Genomic DNA, 20934 nt, shown 5'->3' on the forward strand with positions numbered 1-20934 from the left:
CATGTATTCCCTTGTGCAAAACTTGGAGGAAGTAGTCATTCAGAATATTTACCATTTTGTGCTCATCCTTGGTTTCAAGCCCCTTTTGCAACTTTTATGGTTTTTGCTTCTTCTCAGCTGGGGCGCTGTAAGAATTATTTACTGTTGTGCTTAGTTTCAGCTGCTGTGCTTTTCTAGGACTCGCTTTGCCTCTCTGATCAACTTTTTACCGTGTTTCTGTGTTTTCCTGTATTTATCCCAATGAGCCCCTTCTCCTTTTTTCCTGCAAGATTTATACATGCCACTTTTCCTTCTTATCTTACTTTTAATTTGTTGCTCCATTTTGGATCAAGTTTGCTTGGTCTGAGGTTGTTGGTTACGGGAACTTTTCACTGTTACAATTTAAAGACTACAGTAATGTTTTCTGCGTTGAAACAAAACAGGGATTTACAATGCAGAGCAGCATACAAGAATAGCTGACTCTCTCACCAGCTTTTCCTTCCCTAGGAAGAGTCACCTGGTGTCCCTGAGCCTGGGAACTTGGTGGAGTGTGGGATGGAACACAGGTCTCACCAATCGATGGTACAGCCCAGCAAATCACACTGCCGCTAAAGCTCAATTTTAAAAATGCACTAGAAATTATTTTTTTTTGGGCAGATAAACATGACCACAGTCATCAAATTCCAAAGACTAAATTCACTGCTCCCAGCTGGGAGCCCAGGATAGAGAACCAGGGTTACGGTAGCCCTATCTTCAACCTAGGTGGTTTCCTGCTAGGAGCACCCTTAAATGCTTGCCAATTAAATAACAGTAGATAATTGGACTCTCATTCAGAGGGCCTATGATCAACAGAGGAACATAGGAACAGGAGAAGGCCATTCAGCCCTTCGAGCCATTCAGTTAGATCATGGCTGATCTGTATCTTAACTCCACCTACCCACCTTGGTTCTGTAACCCTTAATACCCTCGCCTAACAAAAATCTACCAATCTCAGTTTTGAAATTTTCAATTGACCCCCAGCCTCAACAGCTTTATGCGGGAGAAAGTTCCAGATTTCCACCACCCTTTGTGAGAAGAAGTGCTTCCTGACATCACCCCTGAACGGCTTCGCTCCAATTTTAAGGATATGCCCCCTTGTTCTAGACTCCCCCGCCAAAGGAAATAGTTTCTCTTTATCTACCCTATCAAATCCTTTAATCATTTTAAACACCTCAATTGGATCACCCCTTAATCTTCTTAATACAAGCCTAGTCTATGCAACCTGTCCTCATAATTTAACCCTTTTGAAATATTAGCCTTGACTGATATTCAATTGCTTTGCCCTGGGTGGCTCACAACAGAAGAGTGCTTCAATCGAGGAGGAGAAAGAAATCAGCTGGGAGGTCAATCCCAAGCAGCCGAGGGCTACTGCTGGCCAGGGTGGAAGCCGCACCGATGGCAGGTGGGGTGAAATCTGTGCTTCAGCTCCTCTAGTCTCAAGAAGTGAGGCATCATGGCAATATGAACATTAAAAAAGTACGGGAATAAACATGGGAGGGAGGAATAATATTGATAAATCTGAAAACCCAGTAAGTGTCAGAGCTTTTCAGCAAATTGAACAGAATGAGATAATCATACTTTACCCAGAGGCTGTGCGTTTATTTGCTTGATCTCAACAGCTCGGTGTCTAAAATGGGCCACACCCTGATTGAATCAGCTGCAACGCGACCTGATTCAGGGAATGCTGTGGGAAGATGCGCCAGGTTTGTCCATCTTTCTTGTGTAAAGGAGTGTTTTGTGCTAAGAATCAAAGTAAATAATCTTTTAAAATTTTACAATTTTGAATATAGGTCTGAATTTTCTATCTCATAACCGTGCAAAAGTGTTACTCCCAGCAGGCTTTCCATTCCACAAAGGAGAGCGGACTTGTATTCATGTAGCACCTCAGAATGTCCCAAAGCACTTCACATCCAATGAAGTACTTTTTGAATAGTAGTCACTGTTATAATGTAGGCAAACATAGCAGCCAATTTGCTCACAGGAAGGCCTCACAAATAACAATGAAATAATTGACCAGATAATCTGTTTTGGTAATGTTGATTGAGGATAAATGTTGGCTAGAAGTACTCTCCTGCGCTTCTTCGAATGGCACTGTGAGATCTTTCACATCCACCTGAGAGGACAGATGGGGGAATTAATTCAAAAGATGACACCTCCAACAGTGTAGCACTCCTTCAGTACTGCACTGAAGTGTCAGCCTAGTTTATGTGCTGAACTCTGTGGCTTGAACTTACAACCTTCTGACTCAGGCGAGAGTGCTACCACTGAGCTATGGTTAATAAAGTGGCAATAATAATGTATTCCCGGCAATCTTAGAATTTCTTTCTTCATCTCCCCTCCATCTCCTCTTCCAGGACCATTGGAGTAAAGAGCACTTACACTTATGGTTAGTGCACCCAATTGACATTAGCCCTTTTGCTTTTCCCATTTTCCCCTGTGTGCCTGCCATACAACGCCACAGTCAGTGGGCACAATGCAAGATAAAAGCCGATGGCCTCCTATACTGGTAACTGACCCTGGAATCCCCTGTCATCCTGGCCAGCAGTGAGGCAAGTAGACATCAAAGGAGTTTGGCAGTGCTTTATGGTACATACATCAATGCAAGGAATCTAGTGAATAAGGCAGATGAGCTAAGGGCACAGATAGACATGTGGAAGTATGATATCATAGCTATTACTGAAACATGGCTTAAAGAAGGGAAGGAATGGCAGCTCAACATTCCTGGTTACAGGGTTTTCAGACGAGATAGAGAGGGGGATAAAAAAGGAGGGGGCATCGCAATGTTGGTTAAAGAAACAATAATAACTGTGAGGAGGGATGATATGTTAGATGAATCATCAAATGAGGCCATGTGGGTTGAATCGAAGAACAGAAAAAGGGCAGTCACACTGCTGGGAGTGTACCATAGACCCCCAAACAGTCAGAAGAGCAAGTATGTAGGCAAATTTCTGAGAAGTGCAAAAACGATAGGGCAGTAATAGTGAAGGATTTCAACTACTCCAATATTAACTGGGATAGAATCAGTGTAAGAGGTATAGAGGGCACAGAATTCTTAAAATGCATTCAGGAGAACTTTTTTAGCCAGTACGTAGCAAGCCCAACAAGAGAGGGGGCAGTTCTGGACTTAATTTTAAGGAATGAAGCCGGGCAGGTGGAAGGAGTATCAGTGGGAGAGCATTTTGGTGGTAGTGATCATAATTCAGTTAGATTTAGCATAGTTATGGAAAAGAACAAAGATAGAACAGGAGTTAAACTTCTCAAATGGGGAAAGGCCAATTTTACTAAGCTGAGATGTGATTTAGCAAAAGTGGATGGGAAACAGCTACTTGAAGGTAAATCAGTGTCAGAGCAGTGGGAGACATTCAAGGGGGAGTTAGTGAAGGTTCAGAATAAATATATCCCCACAAAGAAAAAGGGCGGATCTCCCAAATCTAGAGCCCCCTTGATGTCAAGGAGCATACAGGGCAAGATAAGGCAAAAAAGGGAAACTTATGTCAGATACCGAGAGCTCAATACCACAGAAAACCTGGAGGAGTATAGAAAGTGCAGAGGTGAAATTAAAAAGGAAATTAGGAAAGCAAAGAGAGGGCATGAAAAACTATTGGCAAGTAAAATCAAGGAAAACCCAAAGATGTTTTATAAATACATAAAGAGCAAGAGGATAACTAAGGAAAGAGTAGGGCCTATTGGAGTCCAAAAAGGTAACCTATGCGTGGAGGCGGAAGAAATGGTATAGTTCTTATGAATACTTTGCGTCTGTCTTCACAAAAGAGGGGGACGATGCAGACATTGTATTAAGGAGGAGGAGTGTGAAATATTGCATGGGACAAACATAGTGAGAGAGGAAATATTAAGGGGTTTAGCATCATTGAAAGTAGATAAATTGCCAGGCCTGGATGAAATGTACCCCAGGCTGTTAAGAGAAGCAAGGGAGGAAATAGCGGAGGCTCTGACCATCATTTTCCAATCCTCACTGGTTGCAGGCTTGGTGCCGGAGGACTGCTAACGCTGTACCATTGTACAAAAAGGGAGAAAGGGACAGACCGAGTAATTACAGTCCAGTCAGTGGTGGGCAAATTATTGGAAAAAATTCTGAGCGTCAGTATTAACTGTCATTTAGAAAGGCACGGATTAATCAAGGACAGTCAGATTTGTTAAGGGGTGGTCGTATCTGACTAACTTGATGGAATTTTTCGAGGAGGCGACAAGGAGGATCGATGAGGGTAGCGCAATTGATGTAGTCTACATGGATTTTAGCAAGGCTTTTGACAAGGTCCCACATGGCAGACTGGTCAAAAAAGTAGAAGCCCATGGGATCCAAGGGAAAGTGGCTCAGTGGCAGGAAGCAAAGGGTAATGGTCGACGGGTGTTTTTGTGACTGGAAGGCTGTTACCAGTGGGGTTCTGCAGGGCTCAGTACTAGGTCCCTTGCTTTTTGTGGTATATATCAATGATTTAGACTTAAATGTAGGGGGCATGATTAAGAAGTTTGCAGATGATACAAAATTGGCCATGTGGTGGATAGTGAGGAAGAAAGCTGTAGACTGCAGGAAGATATCAATGGACTGGTCAGGTGGGCAAAAAAGTGGCAAATGGAATTCAACCTGGAGAAGTGTGAGGTAATGTATTTGGGAGGGCAAACAAGGCAAGGGAATACACAATAAATGGGAGGATACTGAGAAGTGTAGAGGAACAGAGGGACCTTGGAGTGCATGTCCACACATCCCTGAAGGTCGCAGGACAGGTAGATAAGGTGGTTAAGAAGATATACGGGATACTTTTGTTTATTAGCCGAGGCGTGGAATATAAGAGCAGGGAGGTTATGCTCGAACTGTATAAACTGCTAGAGTACTGCGTACAGTTCTGATCGCGACATTACAGGAAAGATTTGATTGCTCTAGAGAGGGTACAGATTTAAGGGGATGTTACCAGGACTGGAGAATTTTAGCTATGAGGAAAGATTGGATAGGCTGGGGTAGTTTTCTTTGGAACAAAGGAGGCTGAGGGGAGATTTAATTGGGGTGTATAAAATTATGAGGGGCCTAGATAGAGTGGATAGGAAGGACCTATTTCTAGGATTAGGGCTGGATAGCTCTTTTCCGGCTGGCACAGACATGATGGGCTGAATGGCGTCCTTCTGTGCCGTAACTTTCTGTGATTCTATGATTCACTCCGTGACAGCCGTGGCTCAGTGGGTAGCACTCTTGCTGCTGAGTCAGAAGGTTGTGGGTTCAAGTCCCACTCCAGGGACATGAGCACAAAATCCACTGTGTGGGTGACCAAAGCACCCGTTCCACTGTGCGCGTGACCAAACCACCCGTTCCACTGTGTGTGTGACCAAACCATCCGTTACACTCCCAGTGAAGTAGTGAGGGAGTGCTGCACAGTCGGAGGTGCCGTCTTTTGGATGGGAAGTTAAACCGAGGCCCCGTATGACCTCTCGGGTCAGCTACTATTCGAAGAAGAGTAGCGGAGTTCTCCATGGTTTCCTGGACAATATTTATCCCTCAACCAACATCACTAAAAAACTGATGATCTAGTCATTATCACATTGCTGTTTGTGGGAACTTGATGTGTGCAAATTGGCTGCCGCGTTTCCCTACATTACATCAGTGATTACACTTCAAAAGTACTTCATTGGCTGTAGAGCGTTTTGGGATGTCCTGAGGTCGTGAAAGGTGCTGTATAAATGCAAGTTCTTTCTTTTTCATTTTTTCTTTCTTATCTCTGTTGTGATTACAGTGGCTTTCAGGTGACCAAACCACCCGTTCCACTGTGCATGTGACCAAACCACCCGTTCCACTGTGCATGTGACCAAACCACCCGTTCCACTGTACGTGCGACCAAACCACCTGTTCCACTGTGCGTGTGACCAAACCACCCGTTCCACTGTGCGTGCGACCAAACCACCCGTTCCACTGTGCGTGTGACCAAACCACCCGTTCCACTGTACGTGCGACCAAACCACCTGTTCCACTGTGCGTGTGACCAAACCACCCGTTCCACTGTGCGTGTGACCAAACCACCCGTTCCACTGTGCGTGTGACCAAACCACCCGTTCCACTGTGCGTGTGACTAAACCACCCGTTCCACTGTGCGTGTGACCAAACCACCCGTTCCACTGTACGTGCGACCAAACCACCCGTTCCACTGTACGTGCGACCAAACCACCCGTTCCACTGTACGTGCGACCAAACCACCCGTTCCACTGTACGTGCGACCAAACCACCTGTTCCACTGTGCGTGTGACCAAACCACCCGTTCCACTGTGCGTGTGACCAAACCACCCGTTCCACTGTGCGTGTGACCAAACCACCCGTTCCACTGTGCGTGTGACTAAACCACCCGTTCCACTGTGCGTGTGACTAAACCACCCGTTCCACTGTGCGTGTGACTAAACCACCCGTTCCACTGTGCATGTGACCAAACCACCCGTTCCACTGTGCGTGTGACCAAACCACCCGTTCCACTGTGCGTGTGACCAAACCACCCGTTCCACTGTACGTGCGACCAAACCACCCGTTCCACTGTGCGTGTGACTAAACCACCCGTTCCACTGTGCGTGTGACTAAACCACCCGTTCCACTGTGCGTGCGACCAAACCACCCGTTCCACTGTGCGTGTGACCAAACCACCCGTTCCACTGTGCGTGTGACCAAACCACCCGTTCCACTGTGCGTGTGACCAAAGCACCTGTTGCACTGTGTGTGTGACCAAACCACCTGTTGCACTGTGTGTGTGACCAAACCACCTGTTGCACTGTGTGTGTGACCATACCACCTGTTGCACTGTGTGTGTGACCATACCACCTGTTGCACTGTATGTGAGACTATATCACCTGTTGCACTGTGTGTGACCAAATCACCTGTTGCACTGTGTGTGTGACCATACCACCTGTTGCACTGTGTGTGTGACCAAACCACCCGTTGCACTGTGTGTGTGACCAAACCACCCGTTGCACTGTGTGTGTGACCATGCCACCTGTTGCACTGTGTGTGTGACCATGCCACCTGTTGCACTGTGTGTGTGACCATACCACCTGTTGCACTGTATGTGAGACTATATCACCTGTTGCACTGTGTGTGACCAAATCACCTGTTGCACTGTGTGTGTGACCATACCACCTGTTGCACTGTGTGTGTGACCATACCACCTGTTGCACTGTGTGTGTGACCATACCACCTGTTGCACTGTATGTGAGACCATACCACCTGTTGCACTGTGTGTGTGACCATACCACCTGTTGCACTGTATGTGAGACTATATCACCTGTTGCACTGTGTGTGACCAAATCACCTGTTGCACTGTGTGTGTGACCATACCACCTGTTGCACTGTGTGTGTGACCATACCACCTGTTGCACTGTTTGTGACCATACCACCTGTTGCACTGTGTGTGTGACCATACCACCTGTTGCACTGTTTGTGTGACCAAATCACCTGTTGCACTGTGTGTGTGACCATACCACCTGTTGCACTGTGTGTGTGACCAAATCACCTGTTGCACTGTGTGTGTGACCATACCACCTGTTGCACTGTGTGTGTGACCATATCACCTGTTGCACTGTGTGTGTGATGAAATCACCTGTTGCACTGTGTGTGTGACCAAATCACCTGTTGCACTGTGTGACCATACCACCAGTTGCATTGTGTGTGACCAAATCACCTGTTGCACTGTGTGTGACCATACCACCTGTTGCATTGTGTGTGACCATACCACCTGTTGCACTGTGTGTGTGACCATACCACCTGTTGCACTGTGTGTGTGACCATACCACCTATGTGTGGAGCCAACACCAGTAACCTCCACAGTGTGCAATGTGTGTTGACATCTTTTGGGGATGTAAAAGTTTGTCATAGAAATAAGGCTGAAAGACCCTTTTTCTTGGCTTACAGATTTTAATTTCTAACTGACAATCACTATAGATGCAGTAAACTGTAATGACCTGGAATGCGCTGCCTGAAAGGGTGATGGAAGCAGATTCAATAATAAAAGGGAATTGGATAAATACTTGAAAAGGAAACATTTGCAGGGCTATGGGGTAAGAGCAGAAGAGTGGGACGAATTGGATAATTCTTTCAAAGAGCCGACACAGTCACGATGTGCCAAATGCCCTCCTCCTGTGTTAGAATATTATGATTCTATGAACATGGTGATCATATAAATAAGGATTCCTGCTGTCAAAAACAGCAATTAGAAGCAGATTACAACAACCTGTTTTGATGAGTTTCGTCCTTTTTTTATTTGTTCTTGGGATGCGGGTGACCCTGGCAAGGCTGCCCTGAGTAACCCTGGAATGTGGCGTCTCTTCTGTAGCGACTGTTTTTACGACTGAGTACTATAGCCACTAGGCTACAGTACGTCCGACTGGGAGAGAAAAGCTCAAGTCGATTGTTGGGCGACTGTGCGATGCATTAGGTTAGAACGTTGTCCTCTGACTGTCAGGACTTGGGCTCAAATCTATCTCAGATGGGTAGACTGAAAGTCTCCTCTGTCTGCTAACAGGAAGAGTCCCAGGCAAAACATCGGTCAGATTGGGCTGTCTCAATCTAGTTCCTAGCAGACTTGAAGCTGAGCGCAAAACTGTCCATAATCCAGTACAAATTGGACTAAATAAGCAATCTTACTGGGAGGCCATGAGGTGTGGCTGGCATTGGAAATGATGCAGGGCTATGTGGAAAGAGCAGGGGAGTGGTCTATTCAGACTGGTGCATTAGGGGTTGAAGTTAAGGTACATAGTTAGGACAGTTTAGAGGGAGCTCTGACCTGCATCTGATCCCACTATGACTTTATGATGATACTGGGTGGCAAAAACAAAAAAATGAGCATCATGAATGCAAAATTTCACCAAGTAGCAAATGGATTTAAAATGAATGAGGCTGTGGGCCTTTTACGTGTTTTTGTTCCTCCTCAGCGTGAATGGAATTGATGCAAAAGCTCTTCAGTTACAGTGCACAGAGTTCAAGGCTTTTTACCAAGCCGCAGAAGTAGAAAGGGACAAACTAACAGAGTTAGTTACCATCCTGCAGAAGAGGTAAGATCAAGACATGAATTGACTCTGTTCTCCGGTTACCGGTCCAGATGGACAAAGATTGCCTGACATTTTCAGGGAGTTTTTAACATTGGGATTTAGCAAGTGAATGATAATTATTTCATTCTCAGTTTAATTTGAGAAATCTGCTTATCTGAACGAAAAAACTGATGGTCACTGATTACGCTTTAGGCTGGAAGATAGCAATGACAAGATTTTGGAGGCTGAGCAAAAACTTCTAGAGCAGCGCCGGCGGTCTGTGATTTTGGAGCAACAACTCGGAAAAGCCAAGCTGGATGCAGGAAAGACCCATGACGCTATCAAGCCTACCAATAAGAACAAAGCAAGTAAGTGCATTGTTAGAGCCTTACATTAACTGGCATTTCCACAGGACTACATGCATGCTAAACAGCGGAAGCAACATGCTATATAGGCAGAGCTAAGTGATTCCACAAACAACGGATCAGATCAAAGCTCTGCAGTCCTGCCACATCCAATCGTGAATGGTGATGGACAATTAAACATCTAACGGGAGGAGGAGACTCTGTAAGCAGCCCCATCCTCAATGATGGCAGAGTCCAGCATGTGAGTGCAAAAGACAAGGCTGAAGTGTTTGCAACCATCTTCAGCCAGAAGTGCCGAGTGGATGATCCATCTCGGCCTCCTCCCGATATCCCCACCATCACAGAAGCCAGTCTTCAGCCAATATGCTTCACTTCACGTGATATCAAGAAAGGCTGAGTGCACTGGATACAACAAAGGCTATGGGCCCCGACAACATCCCGGATATAGTGCTGAAGATTTGTGCTCCAGAATTAGCCGCGTCTCTGGCCAACTGTCCCAGTACAGCTACAACACTGGCATCTAACCAACAATGTGGAAAATTGCCCAGGTATGTCCTGTCCACAAAAAGCAGGACAAATCGAATCCGGCCAATTACCGCCCCATCAGTCTACTCTCAATCATCAGCAAAGTGATGGAAGATGTCGTCGACAGTGCTATGAAGTGGCACTTACTCACCAATAACCTGCTCACCGATGCTCAGTTTGGGTTCCGCCAGGACCACTCGGCTCCAGACCTCATTACAGCCTTGGTCCAAACATGGACAAAAGAGCTGAATTCCAGAGGTGAGGTGAGAGTGACTGCCCTTGACATCAAGGCAGCATTTGACCGAGTGTGGCACCAAGGAGCCCTCGTAAAATTGAAGTCAATGGAAATCAAGGAAAAGCTCTCCAGTGGCTGGAGTCATACCTAACACAAAGGAAGATGGTAGTGGTTGTTGGAGGCCAACCATCTCAGCCCCAGGACATTGCTGCAGGAGTTCCTCAGGGCAGTGTCCTTGGCCCAACCATCTTCAGCTGCTTCATCAATGACCTTCCCTCCATCATAAGGTCAGAAATGGGGATGTTCGCTGATGATTTCACAGTATTCAGTTCCAATCGCAACTCCTCAGAAAATGAAGCAGTCCGTGCTCGCATACAGCAAGACGTGGACAACATCCAGGCTTGGGCTTATAAGTGGCAAGTAACATTCGCGTCAGACAAGTGCCAGGCAATGACCATCTCCAACAAGAGAGAGTCTAACCACCTCCCCTTGACATTCAATGGCATTACCATTGCCGAATCCCCCACCATCAACATTGACCAGAAACTTAACTGGACCAGCCACATAAATACTGTGGCTACAAGAACAACTCAGAGGCTGGGTATTCTGCGGCGAGTGACTCACCTCCTGACTCCCCAAAGCCTTTCCACCATCTACAAGGCACAAGTCAGGAGTGTGATGGAATACTCTCCACTTGCCTGGATGAGTGCAGCTCCAACAACACTCAAGAAGCTCGACACCATCCAGGACAAAGCAACCCGCTTGATTGGCACCCCATCCACCATCCTAAGCATTCACTCCCTTCACCACCGGCACACCGTGGCTGTAGTGTGTACCATCCACAGGATGCACTGCAGCAACTCGCCAAGGCTTCTTCGACAGCACCTCCCAAACCCGCAACCTCTACCACCTAGAAGGACAAGGGCAGCAGGCACATGGGAACAACATCACCTGCACATTCCCCTCCAAGTCACACACCATCCCGACTTGGAAATATATCGCCGTTCCTTCATCGTTACTATATCAAAATCCTGGAACTCCCTACTTAACAGTACTGTGGGAGAACCTTCACCACACGGACTGCAGCGGTTCAAGAAGGCAGCTCACCACCACCTTCTCAAGGGCAATTAGGGATGGGCAATAAATGCCAGCCTTTCCAGCGACGCCCACATCCCATGAATGAATAAAAAAAAAACGGCAGAGACGATCAAAGATCTCAGACTTCAGACAGCCTGGGATGGCACAGTGCTCTAAGAACATAAGAACACAAGAAATAGGAGCATGAGTAGGCCATACGGCCCCTCGAGACTGCTCTGCCATTCAATAAGATCATGGCTGATCTTCTACCTCAACTGTACTTTCCCGCCCTATCCCCATATCCCTTGATTTCTTTAGTGTCCCAAAATCTATCGATCTCAGTTTTGAATATACTCAACGACTGAGCATCCACAACCCTCTGGGGTAGAGAATTCCAAAGATTCACAACCGTCTGAGTGAAGAAATTCTTCCTCATCTTGGTCCTAAATGGCCGACCCGTTATCTTGAGACTATGACGTCTAGTTCTCGACTTTCCAGCCAACGGAAATAGCCTCTCAGCATTTACCCTGTCAAGCCCTCAAAGAATTTTATACATTTCAATGCGATCAACTCTCATTCTTCTAAACTCCAGAGAATAGAGACCCATTCTACTTAATCTCTCTGAAGTGCCGTGACACAGAGTGTTCGACACTGCTTCACACCCGAGTAGCTCTGACTGGCCTAGAGATTTCTGAATCCCAACCTTGCCACTTGAAGCTGACACCTTTTCTTTTCCCCCTCCAGGCTGCACTTACTGTTAAAACTGTAGGATTGGATGTAAAAATGAAATTGCAGCTGGCAGACCGTGCAGAAAGAAAGAACTTGCATTTATATGTAGCGCCTTCCACAACCCCCAAACGTTTTACAGCCAATGAAATACTTTTGAAGTGTAGTCACAGTTGTAATGCAGTTTGACAAAGATTTTAGTGCATAGTTTTGTCTCCATTTAAAAAGTGACAAGGTTATGTACACAGTGAATTACGGCACTTTGCATTGTAAAGATACTGAGTGATCAGCACTTTTCAAGTCCTTGAAATCAGGGATGCCCAACATGCGACTCTGGAATCCGGGAAATTCGGCCCTTAAAGGCCAGGCAACTTAGTCATAGAATTAATAGAATCATACAGCACAGAAGGAAGCCATTCGGCCCATTGTGCCTGTGCTGGCTCTTTGCAAGAGCTATCCAATTAGACCCATTCCCCTGCTGTTTCCCCATAGCCCTTCAAATTTCTCCTTTTCAAGTATTTATCCAATTCCCTTTTGAAAGTTACTATTGAATCTGCTTCCACCACATTTTCAGGCAGAGAATTCCAGATCTTAACAACTCGCTACGTTAAAAAAAAAATTCTCCTCATCTCCCACCCCAGGGTCTTTTGCCAATTATCTTAAATCTGTGTCCTCTGGTTACTGACCCTTCTACCATTGGAGACACTCTAATTGAGGCCTAACCAGTGATTTACAAAATACTGAAATAGTCTCTATTTACCCTCCAACAACTTTAACGTCATTCTAGTTTTGGCAACAAAAAAAATCTGTCCCTAGTTTACCCAATGATCACTCCTGTGTAATAGTAGTTGTCACATCTGGCTTGTTCCACTTATATTTCTTATTCACTGGTTTGTCTTGTTAGAATTTTATCGGTCAGGAGGTAGGAAATGCTGCCCCATAGGTGGATAAATCCTCAGTGAGAATACCAAGATGTGTTGAGATCAGCAATTTGAGATATATGCAAATGATGGGTATATGGATTTAAACTCTATATGTCGCCCCCCCCCCCTCCCACCCAAGGCCCCATGATGTGCACCTACGCAGTCCATGAAGGCAAACGCTTGGAAACCCCGGCTTTAAATCGTTTCTTTGCTTTCACCAGAATGATACCGGAGTTAAAAGGGTTAAATGATGAGGACAGGTTGCCTAGACTAGGCTTGTATTTCCTCGAGTATAGAAGATTAAGGGATGATCTAATTGAGGTTTAAAACAATTGAAGAATTTGATAGGTCAGATAGAGAGAAACTGGGGGAAGTCCAGAACAAATGGACATAATCTTAAAATTATAGCGAGGCCGTTCAGGGGACATGTCACAAAGCACTTCTTCACACAAAGGGTCGTGGAAATCTGGAACTCTCTTTCCCCCAAAAGGCTGTTGAGGCTGGGGGTCAATTAAAAATTTCAAAACCAAGATCAATAACTTTTTGTTAGGTAAGGGTATTAAGGGTTACGGAACCAAGGTGGGTAGATGGAGTTACGATACAGATCAGCTATGATATAATTGAATGGCGGAACAGGCTGGAGTGACTGAATGCATTTAACCCGAAAAAGCAGAATCTTTTTTAGATCTGAAATTTAAAAGGCAATGAAATTTTATTACAAGGTCAGTTGCAAATGTAATGGTGATTTAAGGTTTTCCTCATGCCCTTCAAATAAAAATCAATTGATTTAAAAAATGAAATAACCATTTTGAAATTCAAGCCAATAAACACTCTAAATTAAACACCGATTTCATATGAACCGAAGAGACGCGGATTGAAGATTGGCATTACTTCTCACTGGCGGAGGGCTCAGAAAGCACGTTGGCATATTTGCAGATGGTGCCCTCAAAGCGATTTTATTTTTTAATCGTTCATGGGATGTGGGCGTCGCTGGCAAGGTCATCATTTATTGCCCATCCCTAATTGCCCTTGAGAAGGTGGTGCTAAGCCGCCTTCTTGAACCGCTGCAGTCGTGTGGTGAAGGTTCTCCCACAGTGCTGTTAGGAAGGGAGTTCCAGGATTTTGACCCAGCGACGATGAAGGAACAGTGATATATACCCAAGTCAGGATGGTGTGTGACTTGGAGGGGAATGTGCAGGTGGCGTTGTTCCCATGCGCCGCTGCCCTTCTCCTAGTTGGTAGAGGTCGTTGGCTTGGGAGGTGCTGTCGAAGAAGCCTTGGCGAGTTGCTGCAGTGCATCCTGTGGATGGTACACACTGCAGCCACAGTGCGCTGGTGGTGAAGGGAGTGAATGTTTAGGGTGGTGGATGGGGTGCCAATCAAGCAGGCTGCTTTGTCCTGGATGGTGTCGAACTTCTTGGGTGTTGTTGGAGCTGCACTCATCCAGGCAAATGGAAAGTATTCCATCACACTCCTGACTTGTGCCTTGTAGATGGTGGAAAGGCTTTGGGGAGTCAGGAGGTGAGTCACTCGCCGCAGAATACCCAGCCTCTGACCTGCTCTTGTAGCCACAGTATTTATGTGGCTGATCCAGTTAAGTTTCTGGTCAGTGGTGACCCCCAGGATATTGATGGTGGGGGATTCGGCGATGGTAATGCCGAATCCCCTTGTTGGAGATGGTCATTGCCTGGCACTTGTCTGGCGTGAATGTTACTTGCCACTTATGAGCCCAAGCCTGGATGTTGTCCAGGTCTTGCTGCATGCGGGCATGGACTGCTTCATTATTTGAGGGGTTGCGAATGGAACTGAACACTGTTCAATCTTCAGCGAACATCCCCATTTCTGACCTTATGATGGAGGGAAGTTCATTGATGAAGCAGCTGAAGATGGTTGGGCCTAGGACACTGCCCTGAGGAACTCCTGCAGCAATGTCCTGGGGCTGAGATGATTGGCCTCCAACAACCACTACCATCTTCCTTTGTGCTAGATATGACTCCAGCCACTGGAGAGTTTTCCCCCTGATTCCCATTGACTTCAATTTTACTAGGGCTCCTTGGTGCCACACTCAGTCAAATGCTGCCTTGATGTCAAGGGCAGTCACTCTCACCTCACCTCTGGAATTCAGCTCTTTTGTCCATGTTTGGACCAAGACTGTAATGAGGTCTGGAGCCGAGTGGTCCTGGCGGAACCCAAACTGATCATCGGTGAGCAGGTTATTGGTGAGTAAGTGCTGCTTGATAGCACTGTCGACGACACCTTCCATCACTTTGCTGATGATTGAGAGTAGACTGATGGGACGGTAATTGGCTGGATTGGATTTGTCCTGTTTTTTGTGGACAGGACATACCTGGGCAATTTTCTGCATTGTCGGGTAGATGCCAGTGTTGTAGCTGTATTGGAACAGCTTGGCTAGAGGTGCGGCTGGTTCTGGAGCACAAGTCTTCAGCACTACAGCCGGGATTTTGTATCCAGTGCACTCAGTCGTTTCTTGATATCACGTGGACTGAATCGAATTGGCTGAAGACTGGCTTCTGTGATGGTGGGGATATCGGGAGGAGGCCGAGATGGATCATCCACTCTGCACTTCTGGCTGAAGATGGTTGCAAACGCTTCAGCCTTGTCTTTTGCACTCTCATGCTGGACTTCACCATTATTGATGGAGAGTTGTCAGGTGTCAAGGGCAACCTCCAAGAGAGGAATCTTTGGAATATCCGGCAGGTGCTCGCCAGCAGGGTGATTGCTCTCTGCACCATCAAAGCACCTGGCTGCAAATGTGAAAGTAGGTGGCAGACCTGAGGAAAGGTGCCTCGGTAATGCTAACTAAAGGATTCCTATAATGAGGATCTGTCCGAGTATACATGCCAGAAAGCACGTCCTCAGAGGCTGTTACTCTTTTGCTGCTTGCCCCTTTAAAGCTTTGATGCCACCTTACAGTCCTTTCAGTGCTTAGCTTGCATTGATGCCCACATAGCATCATGGCACGCATACAGACTGAAACTTGCATTTGAAACACTTGTCACACTGAAACGTTAAAAGTGCCTCACACAGCAAATTCTCTCAACCCACCTTAGGTGCATGATGCATGTCCAGTTACTGACGCACAGGAAGGGCTGTAGAATTCCTCACGGATACGATTATTGATGACCCCCCCCCCCCCCACTCCCTGTACTTGTGAAATGCAGCAGTGCAGCGATATTGAGCAGTCATGTTATGGGAAAGGAGATGAAAGTGCCAGTCCTGTTGAACAATGCATTAGATACTTGTGCAATATATCTATACCTGATTCTGTACATGATTGCCACATTGGTCTTCAAGGAGGCGGGGGTATAAGAGTTGACGGAGAAGGTGACATCAGTTGTCATTGACTATGGGGGAGTTTGGCTGCAGGTGTTCTTAAAGTGGATGCACAACACTGCAGGTGTTTTTACCTGGGGCTTGTAGAGATAGTGCTCCTTATTCATTAATAGATAAGTGCTCCAGCACCTGCAAATATACTTGGTGGCAAAACAGGGGTGCGGACAGTCAGTCTGTTGATCTCCCCCTATATATCTGTGTCAGCAGTGGCTCAGTTGGTCGCACTCTCGCCTCTGAGGGTTGTGGGTTCAAGCCTCACTCCGGAGACTCGAGCACATAATCTAGGCCGACAATCCCGGTGCAGTACTGAGGGAGTGCTGCACTGTCGGAGGTGCCGTCTCCTGGATGAGATGTTAAACCGAGGCCCTGTCTGCCCTCTCAGGTGAACGTAAAAGATCCCACTGTACTATTTCGAAGAAAAGCAGGTGTCCTGAGCAATATTTATTCCTCAACCAACATCACTAAAACAGATTCTCTGGTCATTATCTCATTGCTGTTTGTGGGACCTTGCTGTGCGCAAATTGGCTGCCGCGTTTCCTACGTTACAACAGTGACCACACTTCAAAAGTACTTCATTGACTGTAAAGCACTTTGGGATGTCTTGAAGTCGTGAAAGGCACTAAAGAAATGCAAGATCTTTTTCATCTTCAAGCATCAGAAGCTGAGTCAGGAGTGCTTTGAATGCAAGTTCTGTACTTACAGAAAAATGATAATTGAAAAAAATGGCATTGGTAGCTATAAGAGCTCCCTTCCCCACATGTGCTAATGCTGCTGGCCGTTAACACCCACTTTCACTGGATGGACCCAATAGGGAATGGGACCTTATCCCGCCCACAAAAAAAGGAAAATAAAGGGCTTCCTTAACAATGCCCTCTTTGTCGTTTTACTATGTTAAAGGCGCTATATAAATGTAAGTTGTTGTCGTTGTAGTAATATGTCCCAAGGTGCTTCACAGGAGCGATTATCAAACAAAATTTGACACGAAGCCACATGAGGAGATATTAAGACAGGTGACCATAAGCTTGGTCAAAGAGGTTGGTTTTAAGGAGCGTCTTAAAGGAAGAGAGAGATAGAGAGGCGGAAAGGCTTAGAGAGGGAATTCCAGAGCTTAGGTCATAGGCAGCTAGAGGCACGGCTGCTAATGGTGGGGCGATGGAAATCGGGAATGCACAAGAGACCAGAATTGGAGGAGCGCAGAGATCTCGGAGGGATGTAGGGCTGGAGGAGGTTAGGGAGGGGTGAGGCCTTGGAGGGTTTTGAAAACAAGGATGAGAATTTTGAATTCGAGGCGTTGCTGGACCAGGAGCCAATGTAGGTCAGCAAGCACAGGGGTGATGGGTGAATGGGACTTGGTGTGAGTTAGCATATGGGCAGCAGAGAATACCAGAAAATAAATATAGATGAGGAATGTCATTCTGCCCATCCCAGCTCATCTATTTAGAAAAACCTACAACCCCACCACCAAATGAGTCCACCCCAAGTGTTGATCACTCTATGTGAAGAACTTCTGACATCAGTCACAACTTTGCCTTTAATCACTTTGAACCTGTGCCCTCTTGTTCTTCTATCAAAGTGTACCAGAGACATTGTGCTGCATATTTACGTTTTCAATACTGTTTAACATCTCCTATAGCTCCATAAGGTCCCCTCTCCACCACCACCTGTCAAGGCGAAAGAAAACCAAGTTTCTCACCTTTTCTTATAACTATTGCACACTTGGATGCTAATTCTGATTTCCTTCAGGGTATCAGGTTGTGATAGAGTGTAATATGAGACCAAAACAATGTATTTTCATGACTCTGAAAGGATATATAGTGCTGTAGAAGTGAAATAGGAGGTGGGCGGGAACACAAAACAGCCAGAATCGAATTTGCCGACCGTTACAGGACAGGCCTGATATTCAATTCTATTGAAATCGGAATACAGGACGGAGCGTATAACAGGGGACAGGACGGAGCGTATAATAGGGGACAGGACGGAGCGTATCATAGGGGACAGGACGGAGCGTATAATAGGGGACCGGACGGAGCGTATAATAGGGGACCGGACGGAGCGTATAATTGGGGACAGGACGGAGCGTATAATAGGGGACCGGACGGAGCGTATAATAGGGGACAGGACGGAGCGTATAATAGGGGACCGGACGGAGCGTATAATAGGGGACCGGACGGAGCGTATAATAGGGGACCGGACGGAGTGTATAATAGGGGACAGGATGGAGCGTATAATACGGGACCGGAAGGTGCGTATAATAGGGGACCGGACGGAGCGTATAATAGGGGACAGGACGGTGCGTATAATAGGGGACAGGACGGAGCGTATAACAGGGGACAGGACGGAGCGTATAATAGGGGACAGGACGGAGCGTATAATAGAGGACAGGACGGAGCGTATAATAGGGGACAGGACGGAGGATATGACAGGGGACCGGACGGAGCGTATAATAGGGGATAGGACGGAGCGTATAATAGGGAACAGGACGGAGCGTATAATAGGGGACCGGGCGGAGCGTATAATAGGGGACAGGACGGAGCGTATAATAGGGGACAGGACGGAGCGTATAATAGGGGACTAGGTGGAGCGTATAATAGGGGACAGGACGGAGCGTATAATAGGGGACAGGACGGAGCGTATAATAGGGGACAGGACGGAGCGTATAATAGGGGACAGGACGGAGCGTATAATAGGGGACAGGACGGAGCGTATAATAGGGGACAGGACGGAGCGTATAATAGGGGACCGGACGGAGCGTATAATAGGGGACAGGACGGAGCGTATAATAGGGGACCGGACGGAGTGTATAATAGGGGACAGGACGGAGTGTATAATAGGGGACAGGACGGAGCGTATAATAGGGGACAGGACGGAGCGTATAATAGGGGACCGGACGGAGCGTATAATAGGGGACAGGACGGAGCGTATAATAGGGGACAGGACGGAGTGTATAATCGGGGACAGGACGGAGCGTATAATAGGGGACAGGACGGAGCGTATAATAGGGGACAGGACGGAGCGTATAATAGGGGACAGGACGGAGCGTATAACAGGGGACAGGACGGAGCGTATAATAGGGGACAGGACGGAGCGTATAATAGGGGACAGGACGGAGCGTATAATAGGGGACAGGACGGAGCGTATAATACGGGACAGGACGGAGCGTATAATAGGGGACAGGACGGAGCGTATAATACGGGACAGGACGGAGCGTATAATACGGGACAGGACGGAGCGTATAATAGGGGACAGGACGGAGCGTATAATACGGGACAGGACGGAGCGTTTAATAGGGGACAGGACGGAGCGTATCATAGGGGACAGGACGGAGCCTATAATAGGGGACAGGACGGAGCGTATAATACGGGACAGGACGGAGCGTATAATAGGGGACCGGACGGAGCGTATAATAGGGGACCGGACGGAGCGTACCATAGGGGACAGGATGGAGCGTATGACAGGGGACAGGACGGAGCGTATAATAGGGGACAGGACGGAGGGTATGACAGGGGACCGGACGGAGCGTATAATAGGGGACAGGACGGAGCGTATAATAGGGGACAGGACGGAGCGTATAATAGGGGACAGGACGGAGCGTATAATAGGGGACCGGGCGGAGCGTATAATAGGGGACAGGACGGAGCGTATGACAGGGGACCGGACGGAGCGTATAACAGGGGACCGGACGGTGCGTATAACAGGGGACAGGACGGAGCGTATAACAGGGGACAGGACGGAGTGTATAACAGGGGACAGGACGGAGCGTATAATAGGGGACAGGACGGAGCGTGTAATAGGGGACAGGACGGAGCGTATAATAGGGGACAGGACGGAGCTTATAATAGGGGACAGGACGGAGCGTATAATAGGGGACCGGACGGAGCGTATAATAGGGGACAGGATGGAGCGTATAATAGGGGACAGGACGGAGCGTATAATAGGGGACAGGACGGAGCGTATAACAGGGGACCGGACGGAGCGTATAATAGGGGACCGGACGGAGCGTATAATAGGGGACAGGATGGAGCGTATAATAGGGGACAGGACGGAGCGTATAATAGGGGACAGGACGGAGCGTATAATAGGGGACCGGACGGAGCGTATAATAGGGGACCGGACGGAGCGTATAATAGGGGACAGGACGGTGCGTATAATAGGGGACAGGACGGAGCGTATAATAGAGGACCGGACGGAGCGTATAATAGGGGACAGGACGGAGCGTATAATAGGGGACAGGACGGAGCGTATGATAGGGGACAGGACGGAGCGTATAATAAGGGACAGGACGGAGCGTATAATAGGGGACCGGACGGAGCGTATAATAGGGGACAGGACGGAGCGTATAACAGGGGACAGGACGGAGCGTATAATAGGGGACAGGACGGAGCGTATAATAAGGGACAGGACGGAGCGTATAATAGGGGACCGGACGGAGCGTATAATAGGGGACAGGACGGAGCGTATAATAGGGGACAGGACGGTGCGTATCATAGGGGACAGGACGGAGCGTATAATAGGGGACCGGACGGTGCGTATAATAGGGGACCGGACGGTGCGTATAATAGGGGACAGGACGGAGTGTATAATAGGGGACAGGACGGAGCGTATAATAGGGGACAGGACGGAGCGTATAATAGGGGACAGGACGGAGTGTATAATAGGGGACAGGACGGAGCGTATAATAGGGGACAGGACGGAGCGTATAATC

The 20934-nt window shown here is 47.3% G+C and overlaps 1 protein-coding gene across 3 annotated transcripts in view; it reads left to right on the top strand.

Annotated features, from left to right (window-relative positions):
• ccdc13 (coiled-coil domain containing 13) overlaps nucleotides 1-20934 on the top strand; it is a 71391-nt gene that overhangs the window by 38295 nt on the left and 12162 nt on the right. For 2 of the 3 annotated variants that reach the window (XM_067968152.1, XM_067968159.1), the window contains exons 11-13: nucleotides 1638-1721; nucleotides 8932-9051; nucleotides 9241-9395. In XM_067968152.1, the coding sequence (XP_067824253.1) occupies nucleotides 1638-1721; nucleotides 8932-9051; nucleotides 9241-9395 (359 nt within the window). The remainder of the gene's footprint in view (nucleotides 1-1637; nucleotides 1722-8931; nucleotides 9052-9240; nucleotides 9396-20934) is intronic. The other variant, XM_067968165.1, reaches the window with a different exon arrangement.

This window comes from Heptranchias perlo, chromosome 2 (genome assembly GCF_035084215.1).
Source record: "Heptranchias perlo isolate sHepPer1 chromosome 2, sHepPer1.hap1, whole genome shotgun sequence".
Classification (NCBI taxonomy): Eukaryota; Metazoa; Chordata; class Chondrichthyes; order Hexanchiformes; family Hexanchidae; genus Heptranchias; species Heptranchias perlo.